The following is a 20,573-nucleotide window of genomic DNA, read 5'->3' on the forward strand; positions in this document are numbered from 1 at the left end:
AGGTGTTCCATGTGACAGAACATCTGCCAGCCATTGAAACAGTGATCAGTAAATTACCATGGAAGGCTGCAATATGGACCTGAACTGTGATATGAAACTGGCGTGACATATAGAACGCTGCACCTGCACACGTGCACACACAGAAAGCTGAACCGAGGATACTAAACGTAGAGCGGAAATTCCTCTTGCTCCTGTGGTGATCATCTGGTCTTTTCCCAATGGGCAGACATTGTGCTATATTCCATAACACGCAATAAACATATAAACTTATCAAACAAATGAATTATTTTGACTAAAATATCTGAACCAGAAAATCTTCGCAAGTGAGAGAAGCAATGAAAGTAAGGTAGACAGGTGCCTCGGCAACACTGATAACTTATCTATGTAATAGAAGCAATTAAGGACTCGAGAATGTAACCTAACAGAGCAAGTAATCACCAGTAAAGTGCCCAAAAGAGTAACTTACAAAACCTCCAGAGGTTTCGTTTTGGGGGTGGGAGTTATGTGTATCAAATCCTGTTATAACAGGGAAAACAGTCAATGGGACACCCCAGACTTATAACTTAAATGCTATGGGCTATACATTTGCACACAATTCTTTTTTTTTTTCTTTTTTTTCCAACTTTATTTTTTTTAAAAAAACATATATATATATATATATATATATATATATATATATATATACAGATTTTAAAGCATTTTTGCATATAACTATATGAATATATTTTTGTCAGTACTTGATTTTTTTAAAGATTTGATAGTATGCATTGAAATCTTACTAATTACAATGAGCATAAAGTACATGTAAAACAAAATGTAACATGGAAACAGTCAAAGTTTTCTTGGTGTTGCACACAATTCTAAGAATTGCTGTTAGGACAACTAATGTGAAAGGTTTTCCTAATAGGAACTCACTTAAAAAGAAACACTGTATCTTACACAGTTTACATGAGCAGTAGTTAGTTAAATGAACTCATACTTTTCCTTGCCACTCCCCAGCCTTCCTGAGTCCTTGTCCCGTTTGGATTTCTGAGAGAGATTACAGAAAGTTCTTCTCTAACTTGCTTTGGCCACAGAATCCTTTCATCTTCTTTTTATTTATTTACCTTTTAAACAGTTAACTGTTGTTTTTATGAGACTGGGTTTTGCTATATAGTCCTGGCTGGCCTCAAGCTTCTAGAGATCTGCCTGCCTCTGCCTCCTGACGACTGGGATTAAAGGTGTGTGCTGTCACACCCAGCTACCAAATCCTTTCTGTTAGAGAGTATTAGACTCAAAATTCTGTAGAGAATGCTGCTGTGGGTTTTTTTTTTTTTTTTAAACTTCGTATTTATTTTGTGTGTGAGTGTAGGCACATGCGTGCCCTGGGGACAGTGTGGAGGTCAAAATAAAGGTCAGAGGACAGCCTGTCCGTTCTCTTGTTCACCTTGTGGGGTCTAAGACTGAATCTTGTCATCAGACTGAGGACGAGGCGCTCTGTTAGCTCAGTCACCTCTAGGGCCCGGTGGGACAGGGCCTTGCTATATAATCCTGGCTAGTCTTGAACTTGCTGTAATCCTCCTGCCTCTGCCTCTCACTTAGGATTCTAGTTATGTGCCCAATTTGAGTTGAAGTTATAAAACAGTTTAGGGCTGTTCCTTGCAGAGTCACTGTGTACAGTACATTCTGAAGCTGTTTGTAAGTGCTGTACAAGGGGAGCCACCCCTCGGTTTTCTCTGAATACTTTCCATAGTGCAGCTTCTCCCGTGTCATTGTTTTCTCTGTGGCTGTTCTCATGTCCTGGAGGTGGTGTTCCTTCTAGTTCCCTGGGAAACTTTAGAACTGAATGGCAGGCTATAGCCCACTACCTATGTAAGTAAGTAAAAGTTCATCAGAGCTCGACTTAGCAGTGCCTGTCTGTTTAAAGATCATCAGTAGGTTCTTCCAGGCTACTGTGGAAGCAAAGACAGCATGCCACGTGAAACCTAAACAACTCATTGTCTGTACAGCAAAAGAACCTGGTACTGCTGTTTATGCATGTCTGTCATGTGTGTGAATTGATTTTATGTTCTGTCTAATACACTAGCAATAAAAGAGTTAATATAGGTGTGTTTATACATACAGTGAACACACACATATGAAGTGTGTTTGACCTAATGCTGCTTATGCTGTAATGTTAATTTGGTTCCCCAAAATTGCTTACCTGAGTGTCTGCACATAAGTTCCATCCAATTAGTAAATAAAGATGCTGGCAGCCAATAGTTGGGCAGGATAGTCAGAGGCTTGGGAGAGAAAGGAGAGGAAGGAAGAACCCCGTGAGAACAGCTAGGACAGACCAGCCATGAGATACAGGGCATCCCTGGGACAAGCTGGCAAGCCAAAGTAGCTAGAATTGGGGAACTCTAGGTTCAGTGAGAGACCAGGACTCAATAAAGAGTGTAGGAAGCAATGAAGGAAGATAGCCAAGACCAACTTCCGGCCTCCACATACCCGTTCAAACATGCATACACACACTATACACATACACACAGCAAATAAAGAAGGAAAACCAATAGTCCCATATTTGGATAGTGGTTGTGGTCATGGACACCTGTGATCCCAAGATGTCAAGTTGTGGAGGCAGAAAGGGTCACCTTTTAGGGCCAGCCTAGTCTTCATCATAGCTTCTATAGTTAGTGCTATTAGATTTTTGCCATAGAAAGGTTAGCTCTCTGGTATTAGAGATAGTATCTGTGCTGGCTAGATTCCTATCAACTTGACACACACTGCAGTCATCTGAGACATGAAAACCTCATTGAGAAAATGCCTCCATAAGATTGAGATGTGGGCAAGCCTGTAGGTAATATTCTTAACTAGTGATTGATTTGGGAGGGCCCAATCCATTGTGAGTGGAGCCATCCCTGGGCTGGTGGTCCTGTGTTCTATAGGAAAATAGGCTGAGCAAGTTGTGGGGAACAAGCCGGTACTCCTCCATGGCCTCTGCATCAGCTCCTGCCTCCAGGTTCCTGCCCTGTGTGAGTCCCCTGATGATGAACAGGGACGTGGAAGTGTAAGCCAAGTAACCAGTTCCTCTCAGCTTGCTTTGGTCATGGTGGAAGCAGTAGAAACTCTAGCTAAGTGAGTGCTCCTAACCTGTAGCACCGAGTGGACTGAACTACAGGTTACAGTACCAGCGCCATGTCTGCTCCCTGACAATCTTGTGAACCTGTAGGTGTTTAAGGCAGAGGCAGAGGCTCATTCAAAGCCCGTGAGACATGTCCTTTCTTATGAAGCAGGGGGAGAGCTCAGAGTTCTTTTTTGCTTCTCATTCACAAGCGCACAATAGTGCCAAGATGTTTTACTGCTCTGCCGTCCAGTTTGTTGGGTTAATTTGGGAGACAGTGTAAGTGACCTGGAGCTGTGCCAACTTCCAATTAGCACTCCCTACAACCACGGATTTTACTCTAGAAGTAATTGCTGCAGATGTCCTCAGTGACCCTGAACAGCAGCCATGCTCTTAATCGTACAGATAGTTTCCTCATCTGACACGGAAACTTCATTTCAGGTTTTTAAGATTTAGCTTTAATTCTTAAGGTTACTTTAAAATAATGTCAGACTCACTGTGAAAGTCGCGGAAACACGACAAATGTCACCCATATCACTTTGCCCGAATCTGCATGTGAACCATTTGCTGTGGCTGTTGCTTCTGGGTGTTGGTTTTCTACCTGTCCATCTAATCACCCGTCTGCCTACCACTCATTTTCCTGTCTCATTCTCAGGTTGCTTATAATATCTCTGTGCTTCTTCCTGTCCACAAGAGCACGGCGCGGCGGTATAGTTTTGGATAGCAGGAGATAACTGTTGTAGTATGGTTGTCTAAACCACAAACATTTTCCACTTTGTCAATTTTCTTACTATAAAACACTGCCTTAAAGTCAGAGAAACAAATGCCTTTTTCTGGTGCAGGGCCTCCTTCTGAATCTCCTGCTGATTTCTGTCCCTACTGCTTTTTTCCCAGTCCTTGTTTGTCCAGAGCTGTCCCGTCAGTCTTTCTGACTTATAGTTTTGACACTTTCATTTGTTTTGTTTTTGTTTCTTCTAGACAGGCTTTCTTTGTTTAGCTCTGGCTGTTGTAGACCTCACTCTGTAGACCAGGCTGCCCTTGAACTAAGAGATCCACCTGCCTCTGCCTCTGGAATGCTGGGATTGAAGGCGTGTGCCACCACTGCCTGGTCTGGTTTTGATATCAGCAGCTGTCAGTTGGGTTTTGTCTGGGTTCTGCATAGCCAGGCTGCTGTCTGGAAGCTCAGCACTCCACTGCCTGGTCTAGTTTTGATATTTCTTTTTCTTTTTTCCTCTTTATTGGTTATTTTATGTATTTACATTTCAAATGTTATCCCATTTCCTGGTTTCCCCTCCAGGAGCCCCCTTACCCAATCCCCCTCCTCCTGCTTCTATGAGGGTGCTCACTCACCCACCTACCTCCACCTCTACACCCTGGTATTCCCCTACACTGGGACATTGAGCCTTTACAGTACCAAGGGCCTCTACTCCTATTGATGCCAGACAAGGCCATCCTCTGCTACATATGCAGCTGGAGCCATGAGTCCCTCCATATGTGCTCTTTAGTTGGTGATTTAGTCCCTGGGAGCTCTGGGGGGTCTGGTTGGTTGATACTGTTTTTCCTATGGGGTTGCAAACACCTTCAGCTCCTCAGTCATTTCTCTAACATCTCCATTGGGGATCCCGTGCTCAGTCCAATCGTTGGCTGCAAGCATCCGCCTCTGTATTTGTCAGGCTCTGGCAGAGCCTCTCTGGAGACAGTTATAACAGACTACCTGTTAGCACGCACTGCTTGGCATCAGCAATAGTGTCTGGTTTTGTCGTTTGTACATGGGATGGATCCCCAGGTAGGGCAGTCTCTGGATGGCCTTTTCCTTCATTCTCTGCGCCACACTTTGTCTCCATATTTTCTTTAGACAGGAGCCATTCTAGGTTCAACATTTCGAAATGGGTGGGTGGCTCAGTTCCCCAGCCGGAGACCTAGCCTAACCTCAGGATATGGTCTCTACAGGTTCTCCCTTCCCTTTGTTGGGCTTTTCAGCTAATCTCATCCCTGTTGGGTCCTGGGAGCCTCTTGCTTTCCTGACATCTGGGACTTGATGGTGTCTACCCCTGTTTCCCATCCCCCATTGCTGCATACCTATGTTCAAATTCCTGACCCTCTGTATATCATCCCATCTCCTCCCATACCTGATCCTGCCCTCTTTCTTCCTCCAAGTCCTTCCCACCTTCTACTCCCACCCCACCATGACTATTTTGTTCCCCCTTCAAAGAAGGACTGAAGCATCCACATTTTGGATTTACTTCTTCTTAAGCTTCATATAATTATAAATTATAATATCTTATAACTGTAAATTATAGCTCGGGTATTCTGAGCTTTTGGGCTAATGTCCACTTATCAGTGACTGCATACCATGTGTGCTCTTTTGTGATTGGGTTACCTCACTCAGGATGATAGTCTCTAGTTCCATCCATTTGCCTAGGAATTTCATGAAGTCATTGTTTTTAATAGCTGAGTAGTACTACATTGTGTAAATGTATCACATTTTCTGTATCCATTCATCTACTGAAGGACATCTGGGTTCTTTCCAGCTTCTGGCTATTATAAATAAGGCTGCTATAAACAAAATGGAGCATGTGTCCTTGTTATACGTTGGAGCATCCTTTGGGTAAATGCCCAGGAGTTGTATAGCTGGATCCTCAGGTGGTACTATGTCCAATTTTCTGAGGAACCCCCAGACTGATTTCCAGAGTGGTTGTCCCAGCTTGCAATCCCACCAACAATGGAGTTTTTCTCTTTCTCCACATCCTCTCCAGCATCTCTGTCCCCTGAGTTTTTGATCTTAGCCCTATCAGTTGGATTCTGTCTGGGATTCTGCACAGCCAGTCTTCTGTAGGGAAGCTCAGTACTCCTACCAATTACACTCCCGGCACAGCACCAGGACTACTTGGCTGAACTGGTGTTGCCAGGTTTCTGTACTGTAAAACGAACAACCATTCTTTTCTCAGTTTAAAACAAAGAAAGCTGACACCTAAGCTAACAATTACAATTTAATACTGTTTTTTATTTGGTTTTTTTTGTTTTGTTTTGTTTTGTTTTTTTGCCTTGAACCTGTTGTATAGCTGAGATTGGCCTTGAACTCCTAATCCTCATGCTTCTGTATCCTGAAATCTGGGATTATAGGTATGTGCCATCAACCAGAATAAAGTAATAAGGCACGAAGTACAAAATAATACAAGATAAACAGCGCCAGGATAAGCCCAAGAGCCAAGAGGTGGTGGGTGTTATCACATGAGTTAAGGAGTTGATGACACCTTGACTCTGCCTGGAAAAATGACTAAGTCATCCAAACAAAGGAAAGTTAGGAAACAGTTTAGGATAGAAAACTGTGAACTCAAGCACAGGGCCATGAAACTACCTTGTCTGCTGTGGCAATTACTGTCACTGGCAGCTTGCATTCTCAGTCCCCTAATTAACACAGAACCAAAAATAGCCAAGAAGTGGGGAATTGAGTGGAAAACCCACAGTAGTTGATGATCTCAGAAGATATATCATTAGAACAATTATTTGTTATGCTGAGAAATTGGTTTTGTTCTTGTAGAGAGTAAGAATCATCTTTGCAAAGCTCAAGTCACTTTTCCATTTACATTTTGAGTTAAAGGCACTGTTCACAGGTATAGAATTCCTGCTTAACCTGCACAAGGCCCTGGGCTTTATGCTCAGTGACATCTAAATGGAGGGAAGCAGGAAAAGAAGGACCCGTGAGCCCAGGACTTGAGATGCCAAGTCACTTCTTCTGCTCTCCTGTCTACGACGTCATCCAAGATGATGCACATCACTCTCACCATCAGCAGCAAAGTCTCAGGAGCCTATGTGGAAATTTTGATGATTCGGAGACACAAATACATTTCAAAAGAGTTTAGCAAGGGAAGTTCCTAGACCTGGTGAGTTTCTACTTCTGAGGCACTGCTAGATGTGGAAGCTCATTTTAGTTCAGTTTTTAAGCACTGGCATGTTTATAGACATCTGCCCTTTGTCCTTTCTAGTGATGTAGATGAGTATAGCTTGGTTAAGGAAAAAAATCAGATTTATTTTTCTGTATTCATTCATAAATATTGTTTGTGTTCTATGAACCAAGTATATGATCTTTTCCCAAATAAGTTGTTACTGTTTAAAAGAAGAAAAGATAGATAAATGTGACACACACGCAAACGCACACATACACACATACACACACTCAGGATGGGGTAGGGTTTAGTGTATTTGTAATGTGCCACCCTCATTTTTCCATTTCTACTTATCCATAGCAGAGTCTCCATGCTCTTACCCCAGCAGGTAGGAGTCCGCTTTCTGTCTCTGGGTTTCCTGCTGTAGATGCTTCATAGGCACTAAATCCCATTCTCTGTGATCTCTGCCTCACTTTTTTACACAGAATAATAGGAGGTTGACTGGCCTGAGTCAGCAGTCCTCCACAGTCTCCCAGCATACACATCCTCACTCTTTTTGTTGTTGATTGCGTTAAGACACTACTTTCTCCAGTGGCCTTGGCTGTCCTAGAATTTGCTGTATAGACCAGGCTTACCTTATTAACTCTATCTGCCTCTGCCTCCTGAGCACTGGAACTAGAGGTGTGCACCCCCAAGCCTGGCTGGACAATCACATTCTCAATGCTTAATATGAGCTCATCTCTATCCAGGTGTTTTGGGGTGATACTTGTCAGCATCTGGGCTTGGGGGTAGTTTATGATCCTCTGTAACATTGGCACATGTACTACTGACTTGTTGCTGTGGTAGAAGATCATAGACTAATAGAGGGGCCCATCACAGTGGGGAAGGGTTGGCATCAAGTGACTGAAACAGGAAGCTAGGAGATGGATGGAGTCTTTATTCACATGCAAGAAGCAGAGTGCAAACTGGAAGTGGAACAATGCTGTAAACCCCCAGCCTCATATAACCCCCATGCCTTGATGAAATCTTTTAACAATCCAGACTCAGTCTCTGGTTAAGATCTTGTTGGTGACTTCAGAGGAGGCTTCCATCAGCAGATAGTTCATGTCATTCCCTAAAACAATCAGTGCTCTCTGGTGATACTCAGAGGCTTCTAACCAAGCCATGAAATTATACAGGTTTAGATCCCAGTTCACACAGAAGTAACTGCCTGTGTAGAACCTAAGAAGCCTAGGAAAGTTTTCTTTCCTAGTTTGCATCTGTGTGCCCATACATGCTAGAATGAAACTGTCTTTCACTCCAGTGTTTGGTAGAGAGAAAAAAAAAACTTGTACACTGGCCCCTGTAGTGTGTTTGTGTGTGTGTGTGTGTGTGTGTGTGTGTGTGTGTGTGTGTGAGAGAGAGAGAGAGAGAGAGAGAGAGAGAGAGAGAGAGAGAGAGAGAGAGAGAGAGAGATTAATGAACTGTGTAGTGCTGTTGTGTTGCTGATGATTTTCATTGTTGGTGACCTCCCCTTCCTTGCTTTGGCTGGGCCACATGATGTCCTTATTGAGTTATATGCTGTATCCACCGATATCTCAGTAATTTTATTTAACTATACTGATAAAAGTTAGACTTGATTGGACAGTGTACTGGCTGGTTCTGTGTCAACTTGACACAAGCTGGAGTTATCACAGAGAAAGAAGCCTCAGTTGAGAAAAAGCCTCCATGAGATCCAGCTGTAAGGCATTTTCTCAACTAGTGATCAAGTGGGGAGAGCCCAGCCCATTGTGGGTGGTGCCATCCCTGGGCTGGTAGACCTGGGTTCTATAAGAAAGCAAGCTGAGCAAGCCAGGGGAAGCAAGCCAGTAAGTAACACCCCTCCGTGGCCTCTGCATCAGCTTCTGCTTCCTGACCTGCTTGGGTTCCAGTCCTGACTTCCTTTGGTGATGAACAGCAATGTGGAAGTGTAGGCTGAGTAAACCCCTTCCTCCCAAACTTGCTTCTTGGTCCTGATGTTAGTGCAGGAATAGAAACTCTGACTGAGACAGACAGCTATAAATATAAATGAGTTCAGAGGCAAATAGTCCTAACCTCTGGGGCTAGATCTTTTTGTAGTTACTGTGGACATTTGAGACAGACTAGATTCTGGAAGTCACTAAGTAGTGACAGTGTATGAAGTCACAGTTTATGTTGGTTGGGTGTGAGGGAAACATGTCCCTTTGAGAGTAAAGGGTAGAGTAAAAAGACATTTCTGCAGTCAGGCTGGATATTAACAAAAGCTCAAACTGAAGGAAAGAAAAGAAAGCAGGTGTGACAGACAGACATCTTTGTTCTGGCTCCTGAGGCAAAGGCCAGACTAGGTCACATAGTAAGCTCCTGTTAAAGCAGGTAGGAGAAGAGATAAAATGGGGAGGGAGAGAAGGTAAGAAAAAGGTATATAGAGTCCAGTCTGGAGTTAAGGGCAGCCTTGATAGAGGTGAGAGTTGAGGTAAATCAGACCAGGGGCTCAAGGTAGATTGTTCATATAAGAATTCCCTGTATTCTCAGGACAACCTTGTGATTAGTATCAGGAGAGACCCACAATTTGTGAGTCAGAATCTAGAGACACACAGTTTCTAGGTCCTGAACTTCTAAGCTGTGGAGTTAGAGGTTGAAACTCAGTAGCTATGCTGAAGATGCTACAGATGTGTCATTGTTCCCATTACCTCCTAACCTAGAGGACTCCAGCAGGGCTCAATGTAAAACCTGTTCTCAATGGATCAGTTTTTAGCAGTGCCCTTGTGTGTTGACAATGCAGCCCTGCACAATGCCTTTTCTGAATGGTCATGGTGTTTGAGGCCAGAATCCGTGTTTCCACACGTGTTCTGTACTCTGACGATGCCCAGATAGGCCTATTAAGTTGATTTAAATGAATGAATTGCTCAAACTGTTCCTGAAGTTCACCCTGTGCCTCTTAGGGCTCTAAGGATTACAGAGCCCCACATAACTCCCATCAAAGCACTCTTAGTGTCACAGAGCCCTATTTTGTAATTTTTATTTTAGATCTTATTTTAGAGGTTGTATATAGCATTTGAAGAATTTAATCTTCTTTTGTGTACAAATTTTAAGCCATAGAGCAACAAAATGAAATAGTTATGCCTTGTCTCCTTCTGGGCAACCAGAGATGTTTAGCCAAGAGACTGAAAAGAATACTTGGTGTGTAGTTTTCTGCAGGCACTTTCTGGCTTTTCAAATCCTTGTCATTAATGTCTGACATTATCATACAAGATGTTTATTATCATGGGGCTGGAGGGGAGGTATAGAAGTTAAGAACTCTAGATGCATTTACAGAAGACCCCTATGGATGGCTCGTAACTGCCTGTTACTGCAGCTCCAGGAGACCTGATGTCTTCCTTTAGCTTCTTTGAGCAGCCATGCACACACATGTGCATATAATTTAGCAGCCTTCTTGGAAGATGTATAATCTTGATTTATGAGATGAAATTTTCTATGAGAAATTAGATTATCTAGTCAAAACCTTATTATCTTAAGAAATTTTTGAGACAGGTTTTGTAGCCTCACTATGTGCTCCAAATGACTCTGAACTCTTGCCCCCCCCTCCCCCAGTCCTGGGATTATGGGTATGTGCCACCATCTTTAGCCAAAAGTAACATCTTTCTCAAACTCCTATTCGGGTTTATGGAGTAAAATTGCACTTGCTGCTATTATGTTCTGGGGCTGCAGCTCCTCTCCCTTCCATACGACCCACAAGGCTTTGCAGGTCTCGTCGAACCATCGTCATTGTATGTGTACAATATACCCCACATGGATGCCAGCAGACTGTCTCCTAACCCAGGCGGACCCAGGCTTGTAAGATATATCACACTGTGCGCTGCAGAACTGCTAAGTCCCCTGACAGGTCATTTGTGGTGCTTTGGACCACTATGTGAAGGCTTGTTGGAGTGTTTTCTGATTTGAATTTTTTTGGCTAACAGGACCACACAGTCACAGTCATCTCTGGCAGTGTTTACCCTGCTTTTATACAAGCTAGTTTTGTAATTTCTGTCAAGCATAAGCCAACATTTGTCCTATTCGATTCTGAGTTTCTTCAATGGATTTATAATAGTGAAAACTTTTTATTATTTAAATCATCCACACACAGGCCAGAGTGCTGTTGAAGAGGCCCAGCACTGGCTTCCTTCCCAGCCTCTGGTGTTGAAGAATTGAGGGGGGAAGGCCGAGCTCCCCATCTGTTTTCCACAGAGTCCATTTGTTCCACTCCTGTGATAACAGTGTACTCACTTGAGATGAGCAAAGGATTCAAATGGAAGAGAAAGTAAAGAGAAGGGTGGAGACCACAGCAAAAGGGTCTGCTTCCCTACCTATGTGCCTATTTACATAATTGTGTTGTTATAACATTTCCTGTACTTTTCTGTAAGTTGATGCTGCCCTAATTACAGATTTCCAAGAGAACAGTTCATTGTACCCCAAATTACAGAGTGCTTTAAAAAGGTACCTTCTAACTGGCTTACCAACTACCTTATAAACTCGTAATTACATAAAACAATTCAGGGTAAAGGATGGAAACAGCTTGTACTGTTAACAGATGTTGGTATTGTTACATAATTGAGTACAGCACTTTCAAAGATCTGTAATATTTTTCTTGTATGAAAAGAAAGCCCTGGTTCATTATAGTCATAATGTGTCACATAGACTCCTGATCAAACAGAAGGCACATGCCCTGCCTTGGGATTCTGTGCAGTGCACTGTAGCAGACTTGCCTTTGTGGATGGAAAAGTACTACTTATTTTAGCACATTGCCTTTGTGGACTGTACACCTCCTTGTTAGACAGCCTATGGGCCCCTGGGCCCCTTTGTCCTCTGTGCACCTGCATGTGGGCCCCCTAGAACTGCACACTAGGGGTGTCTCTGTCCTCAGCAGACTAGTAACCGTGGCGGCCTGCTAGGGACTCCTCGCAGAGGCCTCTCTGAGAGCCTTAGAAGCTTAGGAGTGGGGTAGGCTCCCCAGCAGAGGCTCTTTTCCTTTTCTATTTTGTGTGTAGAGACAGTGAATGATTCCAGAAGCCTGAAAAGCTGCCTCACAGGAGCTCAGTGAATTCCCTTTGGTGAGAATTATCTTCAATAATGCTTTTCAGCACAGTCATTAAGGGTGAAAGTTGTTTATTTTAAGACAGTGGAAATGGATGGAACCTTGTGATTGATTAAAAAAAAAAGAGAGAAAGAGGCTTGGGTTTTGTGTTGTGGATGCACATATCTAAATAGTTCTTCAGAGGGAACTGTGTTTTTACTTCAAACCAGAGATACTTTGAAGCTGCCACCTGACTCATTCCCCCAGAGACATTATTTTCTCATTATGTATGGTATGTATGTATATGTGTGCACATGTGTGTGCATACAAGTATATGTGTGTATATGTGTGTGCACACGTGTGCATTCACATGCACCCTGACCTGTGTGTGGAGGTCAGAGGACAACCTGAGGAGATTGCTTCTCTCCTCCTACTGTGTTGGTCCCAGAGATTGAACTCAGGATGTCAGTCCTGATGACAAGCCCCTTGATGCTCTGAACCATCTCACTAGTCCAAGTTGGTCATGTTGAAAAATGAATCCTGTGTATTTTGTTCTGTTAGAAATGTTCTTGACTCTATTTTTGTACTTTTTTCCTTCCAGAAAAGACAAGGTTTTTGTCCTCTGCCCTAGTGATTTCTTATGGCACATTTATGGATATAACCAAAGGCTTAACTTTAGGCCTGGTTTTGTAGTTCAGTGGTAAAGCATGTGTGCAGTATATACAGTGCCCTGAATTTAGTTCCCAGCACCAAAAATAAGTAAAATAAAATAACCAGAAAACCAAATTGAAATGAACCTGGAGTTTGGAAACCACTTGACCACTTGAGAAATAAAAGCCAGAGTGTTGCCTGAATGGTGACCGACGGTGGGAAGCCATGTGCTATGTGACAGCGCAGTGCTGGGGTCAGTGTATGTCACAGAATAGCCACATACTGAATGGCTGTCTGGCAGTGCTAAGCACTCGGCTCTAATGTAACTCTGGCATTTGAGTGGCTGAGGCACATGGGCAGGCCCTGAGCACTGGCTCTGGGACATGGCACCACATTAGCTGTGATGTTGGAAGGCCCTTTTAGGACACTGTAGTTTTACTTGTTTAAGACGTGGCTCAGGTTCTCCCAGGCTTGCCTAGGATGTGCAATCCCTTGCATCTGCCACCCTAATACTGTTTACAGGCCTGTGCCGTTTTGCCCTTCTAGTTTCCTGATCCTTTATAATTGTCCCCCATGGATTTGGAGATCAAACCCAGGGCCCTATGGATACCAGGTAGACAAGTGCTGTCCTACTGTGCTACATTTCCAGCCCTATTCTGATCTTTATTCTGTTGCATAGGATCTTGATGATTGCTTGTAGGCTTTCCTTAATTATCATGATGTGCCAAACCCCAAACTTTGAACCCAACCTTGCACTGCAGGCATTGTTAGTCCTAGACAGAGTATAGGGCTACTTTATGGAAACAGGCTAGCTGCTGGAAAAGTAGCTCTGTCTACTCCCTCCAGGTTTCAGTTGTGATAGCATAAGCCCCAGTTCCTTGGGACATCACTTGATTGTCTTATGAGTTAAGATAATATTTGTGTTTCAGGAGCTGCACTTTATCCACTGTTTGTGAATTGAGCTTTTGTGAGCAATACCAACTGTTACTGTGAAGCGGGGACATTGGACTACTAACTGATCTACATTTGCTCTGCGTAAAATCATGTTATACAGTGCTAATTACTAAGCGTTTCAATTGTAAAAAAAAAAAAAAAAGTGCACAGCAGTAATTTGCACCTTAAAAAAGTGAAAACACACACAGGGCACATGCTTGATTTATGAACTTCCCAAGGGCGTGTTTAGTTGTGGCTCACTCTTGGCTTGACTCTTGTTCGGCATTTGGTTTCTGCGTTTGCTCCTTAGACCCTAGAAAGAGCTGTCAGTGAGAGAAGAGCATTTAAACAAGGAAGAACATTTGGAGACAAAAAGACTGGAGCTATTAGATTAGTGTGTGCTTTTATTTGTTTGCTTTGCTAGTTTTAGAACAGCCAGAAAAAGTATCCCCTTTGAAGTTCTTTCCTATGATGTAGAGCTATGAACTGGGATGGCCAGAGTTTAGGTTCGGTGACTCTAGTTACTGTATCAAGTGGTAAATGATCATGGTATCTGATCATGGTATCTGAATATGGTATGTGATCATGGTATCTAATATGCTCTGTTTGACTCATACTCTGAGACCACACATCTGTATAATTAGTTCGACAGACCTAAACCAGTTTAGTTTTTTGTTTTGTTTTGTTTTTTTCCTCCTAATATGGAGAAGAATTTCAGACCCTGAGAAAACTTGTGTTTTTCCTTGTAGATGAGTCGGAAGCACATGTATCAAGTAATTTAGAGGGACTCCTCCTTAAACATGAGTTTTAGTCCAAATATCCTGGCTAACCCACACATTCTGGTATTTATAAATGCATTTTCAGATTCATTCAACATACTATTTGACAGGCAGAACTTTTAAAAGAAATTTGTGTTTGTAAGAAGTAAAGTTTTTTTTTTTTTTTTTTTTTTTTTCTTGTCTAGTGTTGTACTTGAAGGATTCCTGCTCGTGGGCAGAAAACAGAGGTTTCAAAGGAACCTTGTCTCCATATGGTTTTCCTCGATAATCCCTTATCCTCCATCTTCAGCTCTCATTCCTTTGCTTTCTTGCCTGTGGCTACATTTCTATCTCTGCATCAATTAGCACAGTGATTTATACAACAAGCAAGCAGTTTAGAGGTAATGGTACACAATTAACATCTCATTCCACCATAAAGGGTATGCTAAACACCCCAGTCACTGCTTTCTCTGCCTGGAATTGAAATAAGTGTTTGTCCTAATTCATAAGCTATCTGATGTGAAGTGGGTCCGCTTTGTACTGCACTACACCATTAATCTAATTATAGATAGCTGCAAATGAAGTGCTGTCGGGGCTGGGAGATTGAAGAAAATAGCCTTTTGTCATTTAGCATGACTCTGTGAAGCAGGATCACACTTTATAGGGAAAAGCTGCAAAATGGAAATCTCAGGAATATTGCTGCCTGTTGCATCTTCTTAATGACTGCAGCGTTGTAAACACTACTGGGCGCCGGCACAAATAGAGCTATAGCTGTCATGTGGGTTGTGGGAGAGCGTCCTTGGAGTGCTGCGGGATTAACTGATGCGTCCTGACTGACAGCTACCTCGAGACTCCGAGACTCCGCTGATGGAGCTGTCACCTCACGATGCTAACAGGCTGAGCCACCACTGCAGCATCTGCACCACTGCAGCTGCAGGAAGCCTGGGCTGAGGCTGGGCTGACCCGGTATTTATTGGCCTGTTGCTTTAGTGGCAGCCTCCTCCTCCCACCTTTGTTACAGATTGAACTCTATGAGGAAGCCACCAGCTCCTGGTCTGTGTCTTTTCACTATGTTTTCTGGAGATTTCTTCAGAAGATTAGGCTCTGTGTTCAAGGAGAGAAACAGGCACAGTCCATGGCTCGGAACCTGGCTTTCCCTTGTGGAAAAGTGTGTTTATTCCACGAAGCTCTAGGGCATGAACACACTGATGGCTTCTAATTCCACCATGTGGCTTACATCATGGCATATGGTTCTCCTGCCTTTCTGCTGAACTGGCATTTTGAAAAGATACTCCTCATCTTTATCGTTTCCAGAACATCAGTGCTGATTTTCCCCTGACTTAGGGAAGGAGGTCTTTAGGGAACCATGAGCCAGTTAGCTCAAATTAGGCAAATGAAGATGAGCCTTACAGGTAGAGATGGAAGGGGAGGAGGTGGGTTGAGGTAAGGGGTGGGGGAGAGGAACTTTGAATAGGAAGACAGCCTTTGAAAAATGTATCTGTCACCATACTTAGGGGTAGGAGGGTGGATATAGATTTTGGCCAATGCTTTGTAACTTCAAGTTCCCCAGATAACTCAGAGATAAGCTGGATTGTTGACCCGTGCCTGTGTTGACTGAAATGGGCAACAGCTGACATTAAAACAAATTAAATCAGTTATGGAGCTCATAATTGGAACTGGGGGAATGACTTAAGGGAAATTGGAGCCCAGCCCTTCTCTAAGACATATCTCACAGGCTCTTAAACTACAGCTGAAGGCTGCGTAAAGTAGACTGGACTGCAGATTCAAAGGTCACACCCTTGAATCATGGCAACTCTGCGTGTATGACTTGTAAAAAAAAAAAAAAACACCTGTATAGAGGCATTGGAAAGGCATTCACAGACTTTAAACTCTATCATGGGGCAAATACAGAGCTCATCAGGTTGAAGCTGATCATATAAGGATGGAGTGCTTTTTCTCTGTCCAAAGGTGCTGATTGAGGAATGTTCATATAATTGATAGGTTTTGGCATAGTCTCCCACAGGTGGGCAGCCTGCTTGCAGGATGTAGCAATCAGCTGAGCATATCGCTCTGGAATCCCCTCCTGTCCCCACAGCTGGTCCCATGGCCCTTCCTCCTAACTGTCCACACACTTTTACTTTATAAACACCATAAAATGGATTTGTTTGGAGTCTTGGCTGGGGGCAATTTTACATAATTGGGTCAAATACCTTCCATGATTCTCATATTTGGGTTAAGAAGCTGTCTAAGCTGCTCCCAGAGCGAGCCTGTTTTCTAATTTACCTGGTGAGGTGACTTTCCTATGACAGTGGTTTGGAGACAGATTCCCAATGCCAGTAGAGGGAAGAGCTTTTACTACTGAGTACAGCCAGAGCTGACCACCCTTCTTTATGGAACCTTTTCACCCACACCCTGGCTCTTCTGGACCCACCCAGCAGGAAAAAAACTGTCATTTTTCATGATTTCTTTGTTAGCAGCCAGCCTTTCAAACATCAGCTCTGTGCTTTGCATGAACACACACACCCGAACTTACATAGACATTTTGTAGTCTTTAAAAAACTTAAGTATCCACTGTATAAGCAGACTTGACCTCTGCTATTGCTGGAAAGGCTCTTTTCTGAATCCTCAACTAGCCAACTGCATGTATCCCCAAGAATCTAGAGAAAACAAGGTGCCCCGGTTCAGAAAAGCTAAGCTTCGAAAGCTCTAGTGCAGACTTTGCAGTGGCCCCCTTTCTCCCTGTCCTGAAGAGCAGGCTCTAGAAAACATCTATAGTTTTCACTAGGTTGTCTACTTGGATGGCCCATATGCTGCACCAACTAGGCCTGTTCAGACTTTTGGCTCCACGTACAAACTGCAGGACTCACAAGAGGCTGTTTTAAGGCAGTCTGTGATGGTCAGGACAGCATCAAAGGTAACCTTAAGAAGAGTAGCTTCTTTCTCCTCTTTTCCTAATCAGAAAGGTCACTTCTAAGTCAGCCATGTTCCACAGGACCTCTCCTGAGGCATTTACTCCCTGTTATTTTTCACTTGTGATTACAATAAGGCATTTCTTCCTAAACAGATTTAAGAACAATAAACAAATACAAAAGGGAAAGGAACATCTCATCAATAACAAAGGCTGTGTCTGAAGCACTGAGGTTTGGACTCTTTTACATCTCTTTCCAAGCAAAGCAGGGGCCCTACAGAGAAAGGAATTCAGAAGATATGAAAGTTATAAAAATAGTAAGGGACCCAGTTTTTGTTAGGATCTGGTGCTCTTAGGAAAAATGGTCTGAGGACAGCCTTAGCACTCTGTTCATATTTAGGCTTAGTTGGGAGCTGGCTGAATTACTGGTTCTTAAGCCTATTTGCTGTGGTGAAAAGCTGTTAAATCGTATTCTTAGTATACACTTTTCCTAAATTCAAGGCTCATATTTTGAAGTTAAAGACAACCAGGGTGAAAATAGATCTGAATGCTACAGTGCAAACTCGTCACCAACTGGTCGAATAGTAGAGTCACCCCTGGTAATGTCGGCTAGAAATGGAACCTGCACACGTGCCTCTAGTGCTGCTGGACTTCCTGTTTCAAGGGAGATAGAGCACAGACACTAAAACTGTGCAATTTGGCCCAATTATGTCCCCCTCCCCAAGGATTTAATGAGGGACTTGGAAGTACAGTTCATGGGTGATGAGTAGCCCCTCTGTCCAGGGTGTCGCGAGACTGACAGCAGCTTGCTTTCCCCTTGCCACTTATGACTCAGATGAATTTTAATAGGAGCAAAAAGCTTTTATTTGTGCTGTAATTTCACTTAAGGATCATATCCTTCAGAAACTGGCAGGCTCTTCTATGTCTTGATTGCAAAACACACACTCGGGAGTAAAGAAACATCCAGAAGATGTTATTATTCAACCTGTCACAGTGTCGAAAATCTACTTGGAACCTAGGCTATCAAAGCTCTTCTGTGGGCCTTCCCCCACCTGCTTTAAATAGGCCCAGCAAAGAGCCACTTGGAGAATGCCACTGTTCCCAGGCAGAATCAGAGTGGGAACCAGACTCTGCCTTGTCCTCCCTGCTAGCATGATGCCCACAGGAGGCTTTGAGTTACAGAAGCTTTCCTCCAACAAAATGGAGCTGCCCAGTGGGTGCTGTTTCTATCTTCCCTACAGAGACCGGATCTGGTGGGAACCAGAAGCCCGGCACTGGCTTCAATTCCTTACCTCAAAACATTTTATTTTCTGTTTGGATAGAGCAAATTGTGGTTCATATATTTATCTGGGATGTTTCCTATCCAGTAGGAATTGTCTTTATTAGAAATGTTGTGATTGACTAGACTCATTGGCCACCCACCTTTGTCAGCCACCTACCAAAGATGCCGTGAAAACCGCTGTGCCTGGTATTTTCCGTGTTTTAAAAACCTCGGTGCTGTCATATCTCTGCCCAAAAGATATTCTCATTACATCTTGTCTTTCTCCCAGCTGTCTTGTCATATGAGAAAAGGCTACATGGTAATGTGCCTAAAAGGAAAAACATCTTGATGTGAAAAAAAAAATTTGCCACTGAGAAATATTTGAATGTTAAGGACTTCTCTCTTTTTTCTCAAAAATGAACACTGAAGCCTTTGTCTCTATAGCTATCCAGTGTTGTTGCTTTCGAAAGAGGCGGGGAGGTTTGTGACAGCAATCTGCTGCCATCTACTGGTGTATACACAGTGTCACCGCCTTTGTCCCCGAGGCTGAGAATTTGATTCCTCTGCAATGCTGAGCTCACTCGGCAGTGTTCCTCGCTTTTACCTTACAAAGTTCTGAGACGGTTTTCTTAACAATCTGCGATACTTTTTATATATCATTAATTAATAATGAGTGATTTCTTTAAAAATCCTGTCTCAGTATGTTTCAGATAAGAATAATGTTATGTGGAGAGTTTTAGAATGTTTGACTTTAAAGGATATTGTTGTAATTTTAATTTAAAGCTAAAAGCAGATCTTGAGTAACTACTGTTTTATAAGTTCACCATTTAACCTCCCTTATGCTTTTCTCTTTCAAGTACAAAGTGCACATTTTAACCAAACTTGCTGCAGAACTGAACAAATTCATGCTTGAAAAGGTCCCTAAGGACACCAGCAGTACGCTGCACTCCCCGATGCCTGGAGTGGTGGTGGCCGTCTCTGTCAAGCCTGGAGACATGGTAAGAGGATTTCTGTGTGAGGGATATGCTGGGCTCAGACTCTCCCCACGGAATAACGGCACCGACGGGATCATGCTCCCGGTGGCCTCTCCTAACACACGGGATGCTCATGGGACAGTTGTGCATTCACTGTCTACCTGCTTCACATCTGAATTGCGTTGGTGACAGCAGCTCTTCCCAAGTGGTGTGTGTGTATGTGTGTGTGTGTGTGTGTGTGTGTGTGTGTGTGTGTGTGTGTAGAGGGAGGAGCATGGAGTAGAAATGAAGGCAGACATTCTCTTCTTTTCCAAATTTGTAATTTTTCTAATAAAAATCTCAAATTTCTAAAATTTACTTTGAATTGTTTCTTATTCCCCAGCCCTCTAGATGTGAAGCATGTTTCATACCTCATTTTTTTTTTCTGATATGGAATTCATGCCAGAAAATAGCCCTAACAGGTTTCTAGATGCAGGATTTCTAAACCAAATGTCTAATTGGAAAGGAGAGTTAAGGAAACCGTAATCAGCCCACTCTTGTAAGGTGGAAAGTGAAATTCAGAATCATAACTGGAAGCTGAATTCTTGTCTCTAACAGTAAAGCCGTATTGTACCCCTATCGCCTCAGTCCCATAACCTGCTGTGGACTAATGTGTAGGATACATACATCTTTTTTTTTAAAACAATCAGCTGCTTAGAAGCAAAAGTAAAAAATGGTTTAAAATGCAACTGGGAGGTTCCCAGGGCCCTTGAGTACTTGTGGTTTTACTTTTTTGTAGGAAAATAAGAGCCACTTTCATGGGCTGGAAGCTAATTCTACTGTCCAACTGAAGCCATTGGACTGCGCCTAATTTTCTGTAACAATTATGTTAAGATGGCACCTGATTTTTTTTATTACTACAGATAGAGTATCATGTTAACATTAAGAAAAACCCATGGGGCTGGCATTGGCTTCTAGAAAAATAAGGAGTAGAAACAATCAAGTTGGACTGTTTTAAATCATTAGTCCTAAAATTAACGTGAAACTGGGAAACTGACTTAAAAATGGCTTCCCCTGGTGATGCGAGGAG

At 42.9% G+C, this 20,573-nt stretch overlaps 1 protein-coding gene across 2 annotated transcripts in view; it reads left to right on the forward strand.

Annotated features, from left to right (window-relative positions):
• Window positions 1-20,573, forward strand: part of PCCA (propionyl-CoA carboxylase subunit alpha) — a 277,273-nt gene that overhangs the window by 244,691 nt on the left and 12,009 nt on the right. For both annotated transcript variants that reach the window (XM_080916684.1, XM_080916685.1), the window contains one exon: window positions 19,388-19,528. In XM_080916684.1, the coding sequence (XP_080772810.1) occupies window positions 19,388-19,528 (141 nt within the window). The remainder of the gene's footprint in view (window positions 1-19,387; window positions 19,529-20,573) is intronic.

This window comes from Micromys minutus, assembly GCF_963924665.1.
Source record: "Micromys minutus genome assembly, chromosome: 5".
Classification (NCBI taxonomy): Eukaryota; Metazoa; Chordata; class Mammalia; order Rodentia; family Muridae; genus Micromys; species Micromys minutus.